Source organism: Oncorhynchus mykiss, chromosome 2, assembly GCF_057628025.1.
Source record: "Oncorhynchus mykiss isolate SJ-2025 chromosome 2, ASM5762802v1, whole genome shotgun sequence".
Lineage (NCBI taxonomy): Eukaryota > Metazoa > Chordata > Actinopteri > Salmoniformes > Salmonidae > Oncorhynchus > Oncorhynchus mykiss.
In genome coordinates, this window is record NC_143023.1 from 38,781,730 (window position 1) to 38,802,023 (window position 20,294).

Below are 20,294 nucleotides of genomic sequence, written 5' to 3' on the forward strand. Positions count from 1 at the left end.
TCACAGTATGACAGCTTTATTGCATACATGAAACGACAACATTTACATAGAAAATGATCTGTCTCTCGCTCGCACTAACTCCCTCTCCGTATGCTCTCTTTCCACCTCCGCCACTCTCTCAATCTGTCACACACCCCCCCCACCCCCCATCGTTCTCCTCTGTCCCCCTCACTCCCTTCCTCTAGCCTTCGTTACTTCGCTGCGAGGAGCAGCGTCTTGGGCATGGTGGCGGCGAGAAACTTGCTCTCACTGGAGAACACAGCGAAGCCACGACGTTGAGCCCGACTCTGGTGCATCTTGGGATGTGTAGTCCTCTTCTTTGTCATCATCGTAATCTACAGTAATGTGGGGAGTCATAGTTAAACGCGTTACATCCTTTTCCAGTTCATGCTCTTTTAAAAAGTTGACATGTTCAATCTTCAGGGCTCGATTCAATCTGTAGCGCTGAAGATCTTCGCTGTAGGTCATTTCCGATTGAGCCCGACATATGCAGCGTTTGCCGTGAATGCATCGCTTTTACATTTCTACCCCTCTGTAGCGCAGGTCTTCAGCGCTACGGATTGAATCGAGCCCATATCTTTATCAAAGCGATCAGTCTTGAAGTTACTTAGCTATAATCTTACAGCTACTTTTTGGGGTGTGATTTATATAGATTTGACTACAGCTGAAGCTAAAGGAGACACTTTGAACCAATGGCTTCTTGCAGTAGAAACCCTTTGAGACGTGTTGCTTTGAGTTTTTCCTGATCTATGTATATTACTTGTGTGTGTGTTTCAGCCCGCTGTCACCCCCCTCCTCACCATCACTGTCCTCCTCGTCCTCGGAATCTCCCTCTGATTCTATCAGGGAGGCGTCCAATCGGTTGTCTCGCTTCGTTGTGACATCACCCCTGTGACAACATCACCATTAGAAACTGGGTGGTTCGAGCCCTGAATGCTGATTGGCTGACAGCCGTGGTATATCAGTGTACCACAGGTATTAAAAAACATTTATTTTTACTGTTCTAATTATGTTGGTAACCAGTTTATAATAGCAATAAGGCACTTCTGGGGTTTGTGGTACAGTGGGGCAAAAAAGTATTTAGTCAGCCACCAATGGTGCAGGTTCTCCCACTTAAAAATATGAGAGAGGCCTGTAATTTTCATCATAGGTACACTTCAACTATGACAGAAAAAATGAGAAAAGAAATCCAGAAAATCACATTGTAGGATTTTTAATGAATTTGTTTGCAAATTATGGTGGAAAATAAGTATTTGGTCAATAACAAAAGTTTCTCAATACTTTGTTATATACCCTTTGTTGGCAACGACAGAGGTAAAATGTTTTCTGAAAGTCTTCACAAGGTTTTCACACACTGTTGCTGGTATTTTGGCCCATTCCTCCATGCAGATCTCCTCTAGAGCAGTGATGTTTTGGGGCTGTTGCTGGGCAACACGGACTTTCAACTCCCTCCAAAGATTTTCTATGGGGTTGAGATCTGGAGACTGGCTAGGCCACTCCAGGACCTTGAAATGCTTCTTACGAAGCCACTCCTTCGTTGTCCGGGCGGTGTGTTTGGGATCATTGTCATGCTGAAAGACCCAGCCACGTTTCATCTTCAATGCCCTTGCTGATGGAAGGAGGTTTTCACTCAAAATCTCATGATACATGGCCCCATTCATTCTTTCCTTTACACGGATCAGTCGTCCTGGTCCCTTTGCAGAAAAACAGCCCCAAAGCATGATGTTTCCACCCCCATGCTTCACAGTAGGTATGGTGTTCTTTGGATGCAACTCAGCATTCTTTGTCCTCCAAACACGACGAATTGAGTTTTTACCAAAAAGTTATATTTTGGTTTCATCTGACCATATGACATTCTCCCAATCATCTTCTGGATCATCCAAATGCTCTCTAGCAAACGTCAGACGGGCCTGGACATGTACTGGCTTAAGCAGGGGGACACGTCTGGCACTGCTGGATTTGAGTCCCTGGCGGCGTAGTGTGTTACTGATGGTAGGCTTTGTTACTTTGGTCCCAGCTCTCTGCAGGTCATTCACTAGGTCCCCCCGTGTGGTTCTGGGATTTTTGCTCACCGTTCTTGTGATCATTTTGACCCCACGGGGTGAAATCTTGCGTGGAGGCCCAGATCGAGGGAGATTATCAGTGGTCTTGTATGTCTTCCATTTCCTAATAATTGCTCCCACAGTTGATTTCTTCAAACCAAGCTGCTTACCTATTCAGTCTTCCCAGCCTGGTGCAGGTCTACAATTTTGTTTCTGGTATCTTGGCCATAGTGGAGTTTGGAGTGTGACTGTTTGAGGTTGTGGACAGGTGTCTTTTATACTGATAACAAGTTCAAACAGGTGCCATTAATACAGGTAACGAGTGGAGGACAGAGGAGCCTCTTAAAGAAGAAGTTACAGGTCTGTGAGAGCTAGAAATCTTGCTTGTTTGTAGGTGACCAAATACTTATTTTCCACCATAATTTGCAAATAAATTTGCAAATAATAAAAAAAATGTTTTTCTCATTTTGTCTGTCATTGTTGAAGTGTACCTATGATGAAAATTACAGGCCTCTCTCATCTTTTTAAGTGGGAGAACTTGCACAATTGGTGGCTGACTAAATACTTTTTTGCCCCACTGTATATGGCCAATATACCACAACTAAGGGATGTATCCAGGCACTCCGCGTTGTGTCGTGCATAAGAACAGCCCTTAGCCGTGGTATATTGGCCATATACCACACCCCCTCGTGCCTTATTGCTCAATTAGAAACCGACAGCCCATTATTCTTGTTATACTGTGGCCTGGGGTTATCTAGTGATTAGCATCACCCCCTCAGCACAAATATGAAATGTAGTTTATTTGATAATTAAAAGGTGTCAGGCTGTTCTAGCCAGAAGGTTATTTCCACTGTGGTACTCATATGTCAGTAGCCTACAAGCACGGGATCAAATCCCAGTTCCATCGCTACTTTGGAAGAAACTCTCTTCTCTCTTCCCTGTTATTCTACACTATTCTACACATATGTTAAACAAACAAAAAAACACACAAAAAAGAAGGGAGACCCCTCTCTTTTACAAAAACGACAAATACATATTATTCAACTGACATTGGTTTGGTGTAAAGTACATAAAGAAGTGAGGTGAGGGGCACATGAGTAATAGTGAACTTTTTGTCAGGTGCACCCATAAAGAATTTCAGAGTTCTATTAAACTGCAAATCATTAAAACATCAGATCAGTATTCATTGACCTAGAGGAGTACTGACAGAAAGGTGTTGAGCCCACCTCTGCTTCCCGGAGCTGGGGAGCTGCTCCCACACTGTAAGGGCGCGACCTCCGGTGACCCAGCGGTGACCCCCACTGCCCGTGAGCCACGCCGCAAAGCAAAGGATTCTCGGAGCATCCGCCCAGGTCAGCGAGGCCAGGTACCTGCACTGAGGTAGAGAGAACACTGGGAGAGATGGAAGGAGAAAAGGGGAGAGAGAGAGAGAGAGAGAAGGAAAGAAGGAGAAAAGTAGATAAAAAAAGTTGATGAAAACCAAAATAGATTTAGGGAACAATGCATTCTATGAAAAGCGTGGCTCTATAGGTTGGCAATTGTACCATAATATTCAGGGAAGAACCAGTTGTGTTAGCTTTACTCACAGTTCAAGGTGCTTTCCCCATTTGTCAAATCATAGCATGAGCCAATGAGGAGTCCCCCTGTCTGATGTACACAATCTGTTACTCCAGCGATGCTGCTGTGATTGGTTAGCCTGGACACGGTGCCTGTGGTGATTGGACAGAAGAACGGTAAACATCAGATAGTACACAGATCTGTAAGGTCTAGCACTGTACCATATTAAGCTGGCTCTTCTATATAGTGTGCTCATGCACACACACGCACACCGCTTCGCACCTGTCCTCCAGTTGAGAATCCTAAGGTTGGCTCTGCCGTAGGCAACGAAGAGCCTGTCACCACGGGGACTGAGGGTCAGACGACCTTCCTGACTCCCGCAGCCCGTTACCGTTGCGTCCCAATGATGTAACAGCTGCAGGGGGTCGCGGTTGGTGCAGAGCCCCTCCCACACAGACACCCCACCCTCTGCTGAGCTGCTGAACACCAGGGGACCCTGGGACTGTGGAGGATAGATAGGGGGCAGTTGTCATGGAGACTGAATGCAGTGGCTGAATACAATGCATGGATACGGTGTGTGTGTGTATGTGTGTGTGAGTGCATGTGTGTGTCTGTGTGTGCATGCCTGCGTGGTTTCACATGGTTTCGCATAATTTATGAACAAATGTGGGGATGGTGCTTTCACTGCTTTGGCTTAAATGTGTTGAGCATTTAACACTACATAAATGTAAGTCTTAAAGGCCCAGGGCAGTCAAAAACGTGATTTTCTTGTGTTTTATTTATATTTCCACAATATGATGTTGGAACAATACTATGACATTGCCAAAATTATGATAATGCCCTTTTAGAGTAAGAGCTTTTTGAAAAGGCTGCTGAAAATGTCAGCCTGTTTTGGTTTGGTGGGATAGCGTTTTGGTATGTCTGGTATCAAATGAGTTAATAGACCAATAAGAAAGACAGTTCCAAATCTCTCTTCCAATAACAGCTAGTTTTCAGTTTTCCCCTCCCCACTCAGACCACTCCCAGACAGAATTGGCTCTTTGCTAATTGAAAACAATCACAGTAAGGTACTTAATTGTTACCAAGAAATGATTTGATATTGAGATAACCCAGCTGCATTGGACATTTAAACTATGTATTAAAACAGCCCCCAAGGAACATGTATACAGTGCCTTGTAAAAGTATTCATACCCCTTGGCGTTTTTCCTATTTTGTTGCGTTACAACCTGTAATTTAAATTGAATTTGGATTTCATGTAATGGACATACACAAAATAGTCCAAATGGGTGAAGTGAAATGAAAAAAAAAAGCTTGTTTAAAAATAATAATAAAAAAATAAAAAACAGAAAAGTGGTGCGTACACATGTATTCACCCCCTTTGCTATGAAGCCCCTAAATAAGATCTGGTGCAACCAATTACCTTCAGAAGTCACATAATTAGTTAAATAAAGTCCACCTGTGTGCAATCTAAGTGTCACATGATCTGTCACATGATCTCAGTATATATACACCTGTTCTGAAAGACCCCAGAGTCTGCAACACCACTAAGCAAGTGGCAACACGAAGACCAAGAAGCACCCACGAAGACCAAGAAGCACCCACGAAGACCAAGAAGCACCCACGAAGACCAAGAAGCACCCACGAAGACCAAGAAGCACCACGAAGACCAAGAAGCACCCACAAAGACCAAGAAGCACCCACAAAGACCAAGAAGCACCCACAAAGACCAAGAAGCACCACGAAGACCAAGAAGCACCACGAAGACCAAGAAGCACCACGAAGACGTAGAAGCGCCCACTGACCAAGAAGCACCCACGAAGACCAAGAAGCACCCACGAAGACCAAGAAGCACCCACGAAGACCAAGAAGCACCCACAAAGACGAGGAAGCACCCACAAAGACCAAGAAGCACCACGAAGACGAGGAAGCACCACGAAGACGAGGAAGCACCCACAAAGACGAGGAAGCACCCACAAAGACCAAGAAGCACCCACGAAGACCAAGAAGCACCCACGAAGACCAAGAAGCACCCACAAAGACCAAGAAGCACCCACGAAGACCAAGAAGCACCACGAAGACCAAGAAGCACCCACGAAGACGAGGAAGCACCACCACCACCAAACAAGTGGCACCATGAAGACCAAGGAGCTCTCCAAACAGGTCAGGGTAAAGTTGTGGAGAAGTACAGATCAGGGTTGGGTTATAAAAAAATATCAAACTTTCAACATCCCACAGAGCACCATTAAATCCATAAAAAAAATGGAAAGAACATGGCACAACAACAAACCTGCCAAGAGAGGGCCACCCACCAAAACTCACAGACCAGGCAAGAAAGGCATTAATCAGATAGGCAACAAAGAGACCAAGGATAACCCTGAAGGAGCTGCAAAGCTCCACAGCGGAGATTGGGGTATCTGTCCATAGGACCGTACACTCCACAGAGCTGGGCTTTACGGGAGAGTGGCCAGAAAAAAAGCCCTTGCTTAAAGACAAAAGTAAGCAAAGACGTTTGGTGTTCGCCAAAAGGCATGTGGGAGACTCTCCAAATACATGGAAGAAGGAACCCTGGTCAGATGAGACTAAAATTGAGCTTTTTGGCCATCAAGGAAAACGCCATGTCTGGCGCAAACCTAACACCTCATCAACCCCTGAGAACACCGTTTTTCATAGGCAGGGACTGAGAAACTGGTCAGAATTGAAGGAATGATGGATGGTGCTGGGAAATTCTTGAGGGAAACCTGTTTAAGTCTTCCAGAGATTTGAGACTGGGACGGAGGTTCACCTTCCAGCAGGACAATGACCCTAAGCATACTGCTAAAGCAACACTCGAGTGGTTTAAGGGGAAACATTTAAATGTCTTGGAACAGCCTAGTCAAAGCCCAGACCTCAATCCAATTGAGAATATGTGGTATGACTTAAAGACTGCTGTACACCAGCAGAACCCATCCAACTTGAAGGAGCTGGAGCAGTTTTGCATTGAAGAATGGGCAAAAATCCAGTGGCTAGACGTGCCAAGCTTATAGAGGCATACACCAAGAGACTTGCAGCTGTAGGTGGCTCTACAAAGTAAGGACTTTCGGGACGTGAATAGTTATGCACACTCAAGTTTTTTTTGTGTGTGTCTTATTTGTTTCACAAAAAAAAATATTTTGCATCTTCAAAGTGGTAGGCATGTTGTGTAAATCAAATGATACAAACCCCCCAAATATTTATTTTAATTCCAGGTTGTAAAGGCAACAAAATAGGAAAAATGCCAAGGGGGGTGAATACTTTCGCAAGCCACTGTAGTCCATTTCTGATCCTCTATCCTCGCAAATATAATGTATTTATTTTTGAAAGTAACGACGAAAAGAGCACCGAATACTCTTTTGGACTTCTGTGGAATCTATATATCTTAATTTATTTTACATTTATTTCCACACTGCCTACAAGTGTGTAACATATAAGGAGAACAAGATATTTGGTCCGTCGGGCTGCCATTTTTGTTTCTGCCTCAGCCAATTTGTTTGGCGTGACAACAACTAAGTTGGCTAAAGCACACACATCTGTCAACAGTACGGAAATATTTGCTTTAATTTCAACAAGGCCTTGATGAAAACACAAGTTTTTGATCATTTGGGCAGAAAACTAAAATTAGCATTTGTTATTGGACCAGTTTCAGTCCATTTTCTTCCGTTTGAACACAACCATAGTTACAGAAGCACAATGGCTTAAAAGCCTAGAATGTGACACTATTGGCTCTTGATTATGGCAGCCACCTGTAGGGAGGTCACAGCCTCCTCATGGGCGTTGATTGATTGACAGTTGTCCATGGTTTGCCAGCTCCAGGCCTGGACTTTACCCCCATCTGCAGACAGAGAGAGGGAGAGGGTAAAGAGTGAGTGAGGGAGAGGGAGAGAGGTTGATAGAGAGAGAGAGGGGTGAAGGGAGAGAGAGAGAACGAGATGGAGTGAGAGATGGAGGGAGGGTGAGAGTATGGGAAAAGAGAGAGGGGAGGGATGGTAAAAGAGCAAGAGAGAGAGAGAGAGAGAGAGACAGGGAGAGAAAGAGAGGTTAAGTAGGCCTGACAGTTGCTGGCAGACATTACTGATGTCTTGCATAAATACCTGTGAGCTTGAGTCTCCTCACTTGTCTGCCTCTGTCAGTCTGACGACACTTACTGTCAACTGCAGGGTTAGGCAACCCTGGTCCTGGAGTGCTGCAGGCACTTCATGTTTTTTATTTAACCGACATGGAAGACCAGGTGTGTTGAATTTAGGCAATCACTGAACTGATCAATTAGGCTAGTTGGAACAAAATCCTTCAGTACCTGCGGCATCCCAGGAACAGGGTTGCCTACCCCTGATCCACTGAGTCTGTCATAGACACACAAACATATACGTACCCCCCCACCCCCCCCCACACACACAGAAACTGCATCCACTCAAACCTGATCCTGTGATGATGTAGCCATCGCCTTCAGGCACAAAGCAGAGAGCAGTCACCGCGTTAAAGGTGTAGATGGACTTTACACACTGGCCTGGATGGAGAGAGGGGAACACTGATTTCATTGTCCACAACACGCACAGGGAATTACGTAGGCACACACACACACACACACAGACGCACACACACACAGACGCACACAGGGCACTCACCCAGACAAAGCTGTAGGGCTCAGACTGTGTATGTACGAAGTGAACTAACCAGTGCTTAAAGCCCAGATCCTCACACAACAGTCCGCTGAACCACTCAGGATGAACCTCTCCTTGTCTCCCAGAGACAGTTCCCAGGCTAGAGAGAGAGAGAGAGAGAGATTGACAGTAGGGAGGAGAGGGGGGGGGGGAAGAGACAAGGGGGTGTTGAAATGAAGAAAGAGATGGAGAGAATATATGGGGGAGGGAATTATAATCATTTTATTTGTTGTCATTGTACAGTTCATAGTCAGTATGCATATATTTATCGTCCATGTTGTTATTGATTTAATATGATGCGTTCCCGAGTTCTCGTCTTGGTAATGTAAGCCTGACTTATGCCAAAGTAGCTCATGGAATCAGAGAAAAAACCTGGAGAGCGTGAGATAGAGATACGGAGAGGGAGAGCGTGAGATAGAGATACGGAGAGGGAGAGCGTGAGATAGAGATACGGAGAGGGGGAGCGTGAGATAGAGATACGGAGAGGGAGAGCGTGAGATAGAGATACGGAGAGAGAGAGCGTGAGATAGAGATACGGAGAGGGAGAGCGTGAGATAGAGATACGGAGAGGGAGAGCGTGAGATAGAGATACGGAGAGGGGAGCGTGAGATAGAGATACGGAGAGGGAGAGCGTGAGATAGAGATACGGAGAGGGGGAGTGTGAGATAGAGATACGGAGAGGGAGAGCGTGAGATAGAGATACGGAGAGGGGGAGCGTGAGATAGAGATATGGAGAGGGGGAGCGTGGGTGGAGAGACAAAAAGGGCAGAGAAGTTCAAGTAGTGGCACGATCCCTCCTTCAGTCAGAATGAGAGTAACCCAGAGTGTCTACTGCTGCTAGTTCTCTCTGTGGATTTGACCTGATGAACTAAAACTATAATTACACTGCCTGAAATATAAGGGTGTGTGTGTGTGTGTGTGTGTGTGTGTGTGTGTGTGTGTGTGTGTGTGTGTGTGTGTGTGTGTGTGTGTGTGTGTACATGTTTTACTATATTTGTGAGTACCAGCAGTCCTCACACGAATAGTAAACCGGTCCTCACTTGTATACAGGCTATTTTAGGCTTAGGGGTTAGAGTTAGAGGTAGTGGTTAAATTTAGGGTTGGAATTAGGGGTAAGGTTTAGGGTTAGGAGTTAGGGTTAGGATTAGGAGTTAGGGTTAGTATAGTAAGACATACTGTAGGTGTGTGTGTGTCCGTCCATTCCCTACCGAGTCTCCTACAGTATTCAGGCGGAGGGGCAGATAGACAGGTGACTCCACCAGTGTGACCTCCCAGATTCCGCTGCTCGGTTGCCGTAGGAACGTGCCACACCTTTACTGTTGTGTCTCGACTGAGAGAGAGAAATAGAGAGAGAGATGGAGAGAACAACAGAGTGAGATGAAATGAGTGTGAGAGACAGAGAGAGACAACGAGAGACAGAGAGTGAGAGCAGACAAGCTTGAAGTAGATCAATAACACTCTGTTCAGGCGAGAATGGCTCTCAGTGTAGGAGGAGAAAGTTAGCATATTAAGAGTTACAGAGAGAGGAGGAGGGAGAAAGAAAGAAATAAATTAATTGAATTATTCACAGTTATGCGATCTATTATTAAATCGGAGAATGACTCACTTACCTGCCGGAGATCACCAGGTTGTCAACAGCAACCACACAGGTGACGATGTCACTGTGACCCTCCAGCGACCTCAAGCGAAACTTGGCTTTCTCCCATGATGCTTTGAGAGATGTAAACTCGGCATCTGAAAAAAAGGGACCCATCATAATCACCATGAACCCAGAACCCAAGTCTTGCGTGAACTTCTTTACAAAGGGACAGATTCAGACTTGTACGCCTTTCTTATGCACTTCTCAGTAGTTGGTATTCAGATGTGTGTGCGTAACGGGCTTTGCGCAGGTGCGTAACGGGCTTTGTGCAGGTGCGTAACGGGCTTTGTACAGGTGCGTAACAATCTTTGTGCAGGTGCGTAACGGGCTTTGTGCAGGTGCGTAACGGGCTTTGTGCAGGTGCGTAACGGGCTTTGTACAGGTGCGTAACGGGCTTTGTACAGGTGCGTAACGGGCTTTGTACAGGTGCGTAACGGGCTTTATACAGGTGCGTAACGGGCTTTGTACAGGTGCGTAACGGGTTTTGTACAGGTGCGTAACGGGCTTTGTACAGGTGCGTAACGGGCTTTGTACAGGTGCGTAACTGGCTTTATACAGGTGCGTAACGGGCTTTATACAGGTGCGTAACGGGCTTTATACAGGTGCGTAACGGGCTTTATACAGGTGCATAACGGGCTTTGTACAGGTGCGTAACAGGCTTTGTACAGGTGCGTAACGGGCTTTGTACAGGTGCGTAACAGTCTTCGTACAGGTGCGTAGCAGGCTTTGTACAGGTGCGTAACGGGCTTTGTACAGGTGCGTAACGGGCTTTATACAGGTGCGTAACGGGCTTCGTACAGGTGCGTAACGGGCTTTGTACAGGTGCGTAACGGGCTTTGTACAGGTGTGTAACGGGCTTTGTACAGGTGCGTAACAGGCTTTGTACAGGTGAGTAACGGGCTTTGTACAGGTGCGTAACGGGCTTTGTACAGGTGCGTAACGGGCTTTATACAGGTGCGTAACGGGCTTTATACAGGTGCGTAACGGGCTTTATACAGGTGCGTAACGGGCTTTGTACAGGTGCGTAACAGGCTTTGTACAGGTGCGTAACGGGCTTTATACAGGTGCGTAACAGGCTTTATACAGGTGCGTAACAGGCTTTATACAGGTGCGTAACAGGCTTTATACAGGTGCGTAACAGGCTTTATACAGGTGCGTAACAGGCTTTATACAGGTGCGTAACAGGCTTTATACAGGTGCGTAACAGGCTTTGTACAGGTGCGTAACAGGCTTTGTACAGGTGCGTAACAGGCTTTGCAGGCATGGTTCCATTGCATGCGCTGAATACATTTAAATCAATCGCTGAAAACCCTTCCACTTGATGGCCGACAGACTTCCCCTGGAGTTTTCATTCAATAGGGGTTTCAGTACATTTATATAAAGCCATCCCTTTAAATTTGATGTACCTTCAATTAGAATTTAGTTTGACAGACTCACTAGAATATATTGAGAGAACTGTTCCCGAAAATTAGGGATCAATGAAAGAAAGCCATGTAAGTACACAAATATTTGTCTCCTTCTCAGCACCAATTGGTCGATTTAAAAATACTCTTGATCTTTTTAGGGTTCGGAAAGCATTTATTTAAAACAGGTTTGGAGAACCTTTACGCAAGAAAATATATTGGTGAATCAAAAATACAGTGGTTTGATTCCTCCTGAAAGTTGCCATATTCAATTAATCAATCCATGAAATATTGAAAGGTGAGAAAAGTGTACAATAAGGGTTGAAATGTAGTCCTATAAATCAATACTTTTTAAAATGTTTTCTGTTATTTTAGCAGGTAAGTTGACTGAGAACACGTTCTCATTTGCAGCAACGACCTGGGGAATAGTTACAGGGGAGAGGAGGGGGATGAATGAGCCAATTGTAAACTGGGGAGGATTAGGTGACCGTGATGGTTTGAGGGACAGATTGGGAATTTATCCAGGACACTCTTACATACTCTTACGATAAGTGCCTTGGGATCTTTAATGACCTCAGAGAGTCAGGACACCCGTTTAACATCCCATCCGAAAGACGGTCCCCAATCACTGCCTTGTGGCATTGGGATATTTTTTACACCAGAGGAAAGAGTGCCTCCTATTGGCCCTCCAACACAATTTCCAGCAGCATCTGGTCTCCCATCCAGGGACTGACCAGGACCAACCCTGCTCAGCTTCAGAAGCAAGCCAGCAGTGGTATGCAGGGTGGTATGCTGCTGGCACTGTGATGAGAACAGTCCAGTCGTTGTGAACCGTGCGCCAGTCTCCAAGTTTAAACTGCTGCATGTACTGTATGTATGGCCTGCAGTCCATAATGATTCCAATGGGATACATGTCGCAAATGACTGCACAACTTGTAATACGTTAGCCCAATATGATCCACAATTACTAGCGATCCTCAGGAACGTGACAGAGGAAAGAAAGGTAAACTAACTGTGTAATGGAATGATGCAAAATGTAAGGAAACAAACACTAAAGTGACCGTTAAAAATATGTGTGGGTATAACTGACAGTGGCTTCCAATAGTGGCGAATATTTAACATGACACAAATTGTAAAACACACAGGAAAAAAAGTAGACGTAATTCAAACACTCTAGAAAACCAGAAATCAACTCTAGGTTTGGTGCTATACTCTCCTTTGCGGATGGCTACAGAATCCTATAGTTTAGGTCTCCCAACGTTATTCTAGCAAAGTTATAAGGCCTTCATTTTATAAACGTCACTGTGGGAAAGTTGATATGTGGATATGCGTTAGTTTGCTGCCATCTGACTGGTTTCACATTTGTCTCCAGCGATTATCAGTTCAAATAGATCTGAAAACATTGTCATTAATATTTACAACCCCCTTATCTAAGCGGCTTACTTTACCTGGATCTTACCAACAGCTCTTATCAATTTGTAAATTACAGTGCACGGAGAACGCTGACATTTCAAACGGGAAAAAAATAACAAAGATGTTATTCCACTTGAAACTGACAGGTTGCTCGACCTTATTCATCGTTACATCACGCATAAAGGGGATGGCATTATGAGGGAATGAAGTCAAAACTGATCTAGGATCTGTTTTGCCTTTGAGATCATAAAGAATAAGACAGGGAGGGACCAGGGCAAGTATCCACAAAGCGTCTCAGAGTAGGTGCAGACCTAGAATCTGTCTATACAATCTTATTCAGTATGACCTAAAAGGCTAAACTAATACTAGATCAGCGCCCCTATTCTGAGACACTTGGTGAATACAGGCCCTGGCCTCCGGCCTGATCAGGGACATTGGGAGAGACTATAATAGCCATGGTTGACTCAACACTTCTCTAACCTTAGTTGATCAATAACTACTGTACACGTATTTGTCAGCTCTAGAGCATGAAACTAATTCTGTTTCTAGGAAACAAACAGTACAAACAGATCAGGCTTGTGTTCAGTAGGCACGAAGCTGAAGAAAACCGTCTGTAACAGGTAGGTACGATCTGAACTCATGAAATGGTAGTTTTGGTTTGTCGTTCTGAAGCGTTTTGCTACAGTGTGCCAACAGTGGACCCTAATGAACACAACCCAGGTGGGAAAGACAGATCGATATTATTCTCTTTCCTTCAATCACAGTACATTTGTGAGATACCAATGAGTATGAGAATGTGTCTACATAATCTAACAAACCCTAGTTTAAAGATAACCCCACCTTCCTGGTTTTCCTTGGGGCTTGTGTCGGTCACAGCTAGACAGGGCTCTGACTGCTCTTCCCCTGCTCCTGTCTCTCTCCGTCCTCCTGTCTCCTCCTTTCTTCCTGTCTCTCCCCTTGTTACCGTCTCCTTCTGACTGCCTGTCTTCTTCTGTCGGCCTGTCGGCTCTGCTTCTCCCTTGGGGATCTTGGTAGCAGAGGGGCTGTGTGATGGAAGAGCCTCAGAGGTGGCTTCACTGTGCCCGAGCAACAACAAAAAAACACACCAAACACCAAGAGTGAATTGACAGTGCAGTCACATTCAGGAAAATGTTATGTGCACAGACATACAGAACAGTGCATAGGCTAAGCCATAGACACACAAGCAAGCTTACAAATAAGGATAATCCTTTATTACATTTCTATAGCACTTCAGTACAAGTATAATCTCAAAGTGCATAAATATACAGTTGTCGCCATGGCGTGGAAAAACAGATTGATGTTGTCGTTGTGTCTTTGATTAACAGATTATCACTATCATTTTCATTATCGTTTATACTACTTTGTGATAATGACATTTACCCTGGTATTCCCTTGATATTTCAAAGCCCTGGGAAAGTGTGCCCAGTCGTAACTCTATGGAAGGAATCCCTAAGTGATGGCTACACGACGTTCTATCCCCTCTACTACTCCAATACATTAGGATGCCTTGAAAGAATGACTGACTGACTTTGACCTATGTCGGCTAGACTCAAGCCAGATCAAAGCATCAAAGTGAATGTTACAGCTTGTGAACAGGGATGTTAATCTCCCCTATCTCCCTCTAGCTCTCCCTCCCTCTCTCTCTCTCTCTCTTTCCTTACACTTGTCTTTTCATCTTCTCATGTTTTCCTCCTCCCACAATCCCCGGAGTTTGCTGGGGGCCAGAAAGCTGCAGCAGAAGTTCAGCCAATCTGGTGCGGAGCTCCGCCTTCCTGGAGATCTGAAGATGGAGGGGGGGAGGGGGGGGCTTAGATTTGTTTGAGCCCATAATTTAGGTTAATAATAACATGCATGACCGTAGAATTCTCCCTGGGTACGTCTCAATAGTCCAATGTTGCTCCTCCTTCATCTGTACTGATCTGAGAAGAGATGGACTGATAAAAGACAGTGAGTAGACATCCGTCCATTATAGTACTGTCACCAATCCTATGTTTCCAGATCAAAGCAGATGAAGGAAAGGAGACAAAACGACCACTGTAGACTATTGATATGTGTCCCCCAATGATTTGTATAAATCCTGAATGACTGACAGGGGGCACTGTATTGAAGCCACCGCGCAGCAATCTTGGCACTCCTCCTCAATTGTAAAATAATATTTCGGAAGCTACTGAAATGTATTTATTAATGTTCATTTTTGACACAATTATTATATTACAGGCACCTTAATGTATACTTTCAAATTATATTATGTGAGGTAAACATAATTTTAAAAAAATAAAGATCTACAAAGTATTTTTTTTTTTGCAAGCAGTAATGTTACTGCCCCCACTACAATATTAATATTTTTAAATACATTGTAAATACACAGTAATTTTGTCCTAGAAACAATTAATTGAAATACTGCAGAATTCCATTCATTCCTATGGAGGTCTCCTGCTAGGGAGTGCCAATATGGCCGACCGGTGGGTTCAAATCCTCTCACAACATCAGCAATCCGCAAGGTCAGCAAGGTTTATAAACGCAACCCCCTCCCTACAGTTTACAAGGTGATTCAGATTGCCAAAACCCCAATGACACCAAATCAAGATTAGAAAGGAATGATACATCTCGACACAAGAGAAGGGTATCATTGTTATGCTTACATTTGATGTATTCAATTAGTGCCAGTGTAGATGAGGTTGATCTAAAACTCGTCCAAAACCCAATGAGAACGCAAGTTGTTTTACCACTAGATTTCCGAAGATTGTGATCTAGCGAGCCTATGCTCTATCTCACATGGGTGAAATTATTTAATGATCTGCTGTTCAGTCTTGGTGTGCTCCAGCTAGGTTGGCCTCAATTGAACTCACTCACGACCGAGACTGTAATAATATCAAATGTAACCTGCAAGATTGTATTGGAGGATTAAGGTGCTACATCAAGATCTCTCTTGGGAGCGAGTACAGTCATATCCGGGAGTATTAGTACCAAGGGAAATCTATTCAGGATTGTGGAATAAGCACCGGTGCGCTCATGACACGACTGATATTAAAACTATGGCTGAAGATGAGAAGTGAAAGTCGTGTTCTGTACCTTAACTCTTTCTTCTGGAGTGAGAGATTGAGAAATGTTGATCTCCAGATTCTCAATCTGTCTCAATTTCTTCTGGAGCTTTCTCACCTCCCCCATCTGAAACCCTTAATCTACAAGCACCAACAACTGTTCCAGATTAGTATGTCTACAATGTTTCACTAGGCTTGTGGGTCATGCAACATTCATGTTTAAGTGTTTCTACCGTGTTTCACTAGTTTGTTGTCCTTTCTCTGCCCAGTCAATCGTTTCCATAGACGTGTCTCATCGCTGATGACAACAATGGTGGATAGCCTGTGTGAGCGTGTTTGAGGGGATACATTTGAGCAAGGATCTGCGCAAATTCGCTAATCTTCACCACATAATGAGCAGTGGTTTTTCCCGGGAGATGATCTATGTAGATCAGTGATCCTGCGCAGTCTGACTGCAATGTAGTAGATCTCAAACAAGCACGGGCGCTTTATTAACTTCTTCTCTGGTCTCCCGGACGGTTACCGACATTGCTCTGGTTTACAGTGACACTAGGTGGAATGGAGAGGAACTTAATTTACAAAAATCCAAATACCAAGGCAGCGTTTCATTTTTATTACGTGCTCCCTCATTTCGACCATCGTTCACTTTTCCCCTATAGTGACTGATTTGATAAGATTTAATTTGGTGTTATAACTGAATAATTATTTATATTCAGTGTATGAGAATAGGACTTGGTCTTCAATAATTCCGTTTGTGAGATAAAACATTTAAATAGCAATTTAATTCAATAACAAATAAGTGCTCAACCATTACGCCAATATGCACCATTTGTTATAATTAGTTGTAATAACATCCATAGTAAACATTATGTATATGTCTAGTCTGTGTATAGTGCCTAGAAAAGTATACCCCCCCCCCCTTGGATTTCTTCACATTTTATTGTGTTACAAAGTAGGATTCAAATAGATTTAGACTAATTCTCCTCTTTGGCAACTATCTACATGAAATACTCTATAATGTCAAAGTGGAAGAAAAATAAAACACTACTATACCTTGATTAGATAAGTATATACCCCCTCAGTCAATACATTTTAGAAACACCTTTGGCAGTGATTACAGCTGTGAGTCTTCCTGGGTAAGTCTCATAAGAGCTTCAAGCTTTGTCAAGGTGTCGGGGATTATAGCTAGACAGCAATTTTCAAGTCTTGCCAAGCAGATTTAAGTCAAAACTGTAACTTGGCCACTCAGGAACATTCACGGTCTTCTTGGTAAGCAACTCCAGTGTAGATTTGGCTTTGTGTAGTAGGTTATTGTCCTGTTGAAAGGTGAATTCCTTTCCCAGTCTGGTGTAAAGCAGACTGAAGCAGGTTTTTCTCTAGGAGATTGCCTGTGTTTAGCTCCATCACATTTATTTTCATCCTGAAAAACTCTGCAGTCTTTGTCGATGTCAAGCGTACACATACCATGATGCAGCCACCATCATGCTTGAAAATAAGGAGGGAGTTACTGAGTGATGTGTTGTGTTGGATTTGCCTCAATCATAAGGCTTTGCAGTTAGGCCAAAATGTTTATTCCTTTGCAGTGTATTTTTTCCCCAGTATTACTTAGTGCCTTGCTGCGTACATATGGATGTTTTGGAATTTTTTTTCTGTATATTTGTATTATTCTTTTCACTCTGTAAATTAGGTTACTACAACTCTGTTGATCCATCCTCGTTTTTTTTTTTACCATCACAGCCATTGAACTCTGTAGCTGTTTTAAAATCACCAACGGCCTCATAGTGACGTCCCTGAGCATTTTATTTCCTGTCCTGCAGCTCAGTTCAGGAGGAAGACTGCTGCATCTTTGATGTGCCTAAGTAGTTTATTACATAATCCACAGCGTAATTATTAACTGGACCATGCTTAAAGATATATTTCATGTCTGATTTGTTATTGTTACCCATCTACCAATCACTGCTCTTCTTTATGAGGCTTTCGAAAAGCCCTCTGGTCCTTTTAGCTGAATATGTGCTTGAAATGCAATACTTGACTGAGGGACCTTATAGATGTTGTATGTATGGGGGACAGAGGAAGGGTTAGTCATTCAAAAATCATGTCAACCCCTATTATTTCACACAGAGTCAGTCCATATAACTTAATATGTGATTTGTTACATTTTACTTACTTTTCATCATATCCAATTACGATCTTGTCTCATCGCTGCAACTCCCCAACGGGTTCGGGAGAGGCGAAGGTCAAGTCATGCGTCCTCCGAAACATGACCCACCAAACCGGGCTCCTTAACACCCGGCTGCTTAACCCAGAAGAATGTGTCGGAGGAAACATTGTTGAATGTTCAACTGACGACTGCAAGCGCCCGGACCGGTACAAGTAGTCGCTAGAGCGCGATGAGCCAAGTAAATCCCCCCCCCCCAGCCAAACCCTCCCCTAACCCGGACAACGCTGGGCCAATTGTGCGCTGCCCTATGGGACTCCCGGCCACTGCCGGTTGTGAAACAGGCTTGGATCGAAGCAGTGCTTTAGACAGATGCACCACTCGGGAGTAGCCCCAAATGTTACTTCGAAACTAATTTAGGATTGCCAAACGAAGGGGATAAACACTTATGTGACAACTATAGTTTAGTTAAACATTTTCTATTAATTTGTACAAATGTGTAGAATTTCCTTTTCCCTTTGACATTATGGAGTATTTTGTGTAGATCAATGGCAAAAAATTACAATGAAATATAATTCAATCCCACGTTGTAATGCCCCCCCCCCCCAAAAGTTCAAGGGGGTACAGACTTTCTATAGGCATTGTATGTGTGAAAGCATTTTTGAAAACAGGTGGAGGTATTGCTTTCCATTCGACATCATGTCTCTTCTATGTTCTGCTGTGCGTTTTCCAGCACTATCAACGTTTTGTCATTTTTCCAAGGCTTAATGCCTAGCCTATCCCTAGCCCACAATATGTCATAGGCATCGTCTGCATGTGGCTCCATCTATCAGACAGAGAAAGAAAATATCAAGAAGAGTGTAGACACACAACTTTATTTGTGTATCTGTATGATTGTTACAAGATCATTTGGGTTAAGTCTTTCATGGTGTTCAATCATGGAAACGGGTCAGCTAGGTCTACAGTACCAGTAAATATAGTAGGCCTAGTCATATAAGTTATTCTTATGTTGTTGCCACTGTTGTTGCAGAAGTTCTGCAGAGTCCTGTGCAAGGAGAGCATACCAAGTGTTACATTAGAGTTTGAAGTAAGGCAGGTGCAACCATCAGCCCCAACTGCAGCAAAAACGGAAGAGTCAGAGGTGCTTGCCCCCGATTGCCTATAGAGAAGATAGAGGGAAGAGAGAGAGCAAGAGAAGGAACTGAATTTCGACACTCTTAGAAAAGGGGCTACCTAGAACCATAAAAGCTTCCTCTGCTGTCCCTGTATGATAACCCTTTTTTGGCTCTATGTAGATCAGATGTAGAACCGATGTAGAACCCAACTTACCCAACTAACCATCGTATAACCTTTTAAGAACCCTTTGGTGATAAGATACTACCTAGAACCAAAAAGGGTTCTCTCGGACAGCCGAAGAACCCTTTATGGGTCGTTCTTGAATTGCGGTGGCATTTACATCCACGAAAAACACTTCAAAATTACAAAGAGTTACCCATCATACATGAACTGTTTATCAGTCATAAAACATACTGCAAGTGCTTTATACTGCAAAACTTTATGTTTAGGCATTGTTTAAAGTACTTAGGCAAGCAAATTGGCTTGTATCAGTAGTGACCTAGTACAACTGTAGTGACATGTTTTGGGGGGATTTAAAGCTATCAATCTATGTATTATTTTTGAATTCTATAAAGTAAACAAAAGTATTACACATCTTGTATAGCTCAATAAAAACAAAACAGGCTATTAAAATAACTATTATTTTTACAAATATAATATGTGTCCCTAAGTTTTATCCTATTGGTGTAACAACCTTGAAAATCACTCATTACAAAGATATACAAGGACCTTCCATTCCCTCCAGTTGCAAACCATTGCACTGGGAAGGTCTATATTAAAAACAATTATTAGTTAATCACACCCTTTTAGTGTCTCATACATTTGAGGATTCCATTGATCATTTGGCGTGTCTAAGGAGTGTAATTTGTGTTACACCTTTTAAAGGTAGGGGAAATACAAAATTATGAAACAAAAACAGTTTAGTAAATGATTTTTAAAAGGGTTAATGGCCTTAGATTCGAGCACCTGTGTCCTCCATTTAAGAAAATCCTCAATGACCAAAATGTTGTCATTGGAGTTACCATCATTGGTTTAACTACTCCTGCTGGTGACACAATGTTATCATAATAGTAAAACATTATTAAAAGGCATTAAGCTACCATATTAGCTCACTTAGAATGGGAAGATGTACCCAATACATTTAAAATAATAATAATAATAATTTAGAAAAATGAAGTACATTTTTTCCAAAAGGCCACGCCCAAATGCCACTGCATTTCAAGAACAACCC

The 20,294-nt window shown here is 43.5% G+C and overlaps 1 protein-coding gene across 2 annotated transcripts; it reads right to left on the reverse strand.

The window, feature by feature from the left end:
• si:ch211-154o6.3 (uncharacterized) lies at positions 1 to 16,268 on the reverse strand. Of its 2 annotated transcripts, XM_021562210.3 has the most exons (14): positions 16,023 to 16,268; positions 15,821 to 15,930; positions 14,410 to 14,528; positions 13,568 to 13,803; positions 9,883 to 10,006; positions 9,481 to 9,602; positions 8,286 to 8,372; positions 8,029 to 8,118; positions 7,358 to 7,446; positions 3,882 to 4,101; positions 3,629 to 3,751; positions 3,269 to 3,434; positions 801 to 889; positions 1 to 335 (listed from the first exon to the last, which is right to left on the reverse strand). In XM_021562210.3, exons 2-14 carry the CDS (start codon positions 15,914 to 15,916, stop codon positions 247 to 249), a joined length of 1,650 nt encoding a protein of 549 aa, XP_021417885.1. In that variant the 5' UTR covers positions 15,917 to 15,930; positions 16,023 to 16,268; the 3' UTR covers positions 1 to 246. The 2 variants fall into 2 exon arrangements, with proteins under 2 accessions (XP_021417885.1, XP_021417890.1); XM_021562215.3 differs by lacking the exon at positions 15,821 to 15,930 and having other exon boundaries at positions 16,023 to 16,145.
• Positions 16,269 to 20,294: the final 4,026 nt, after the last annotated feature.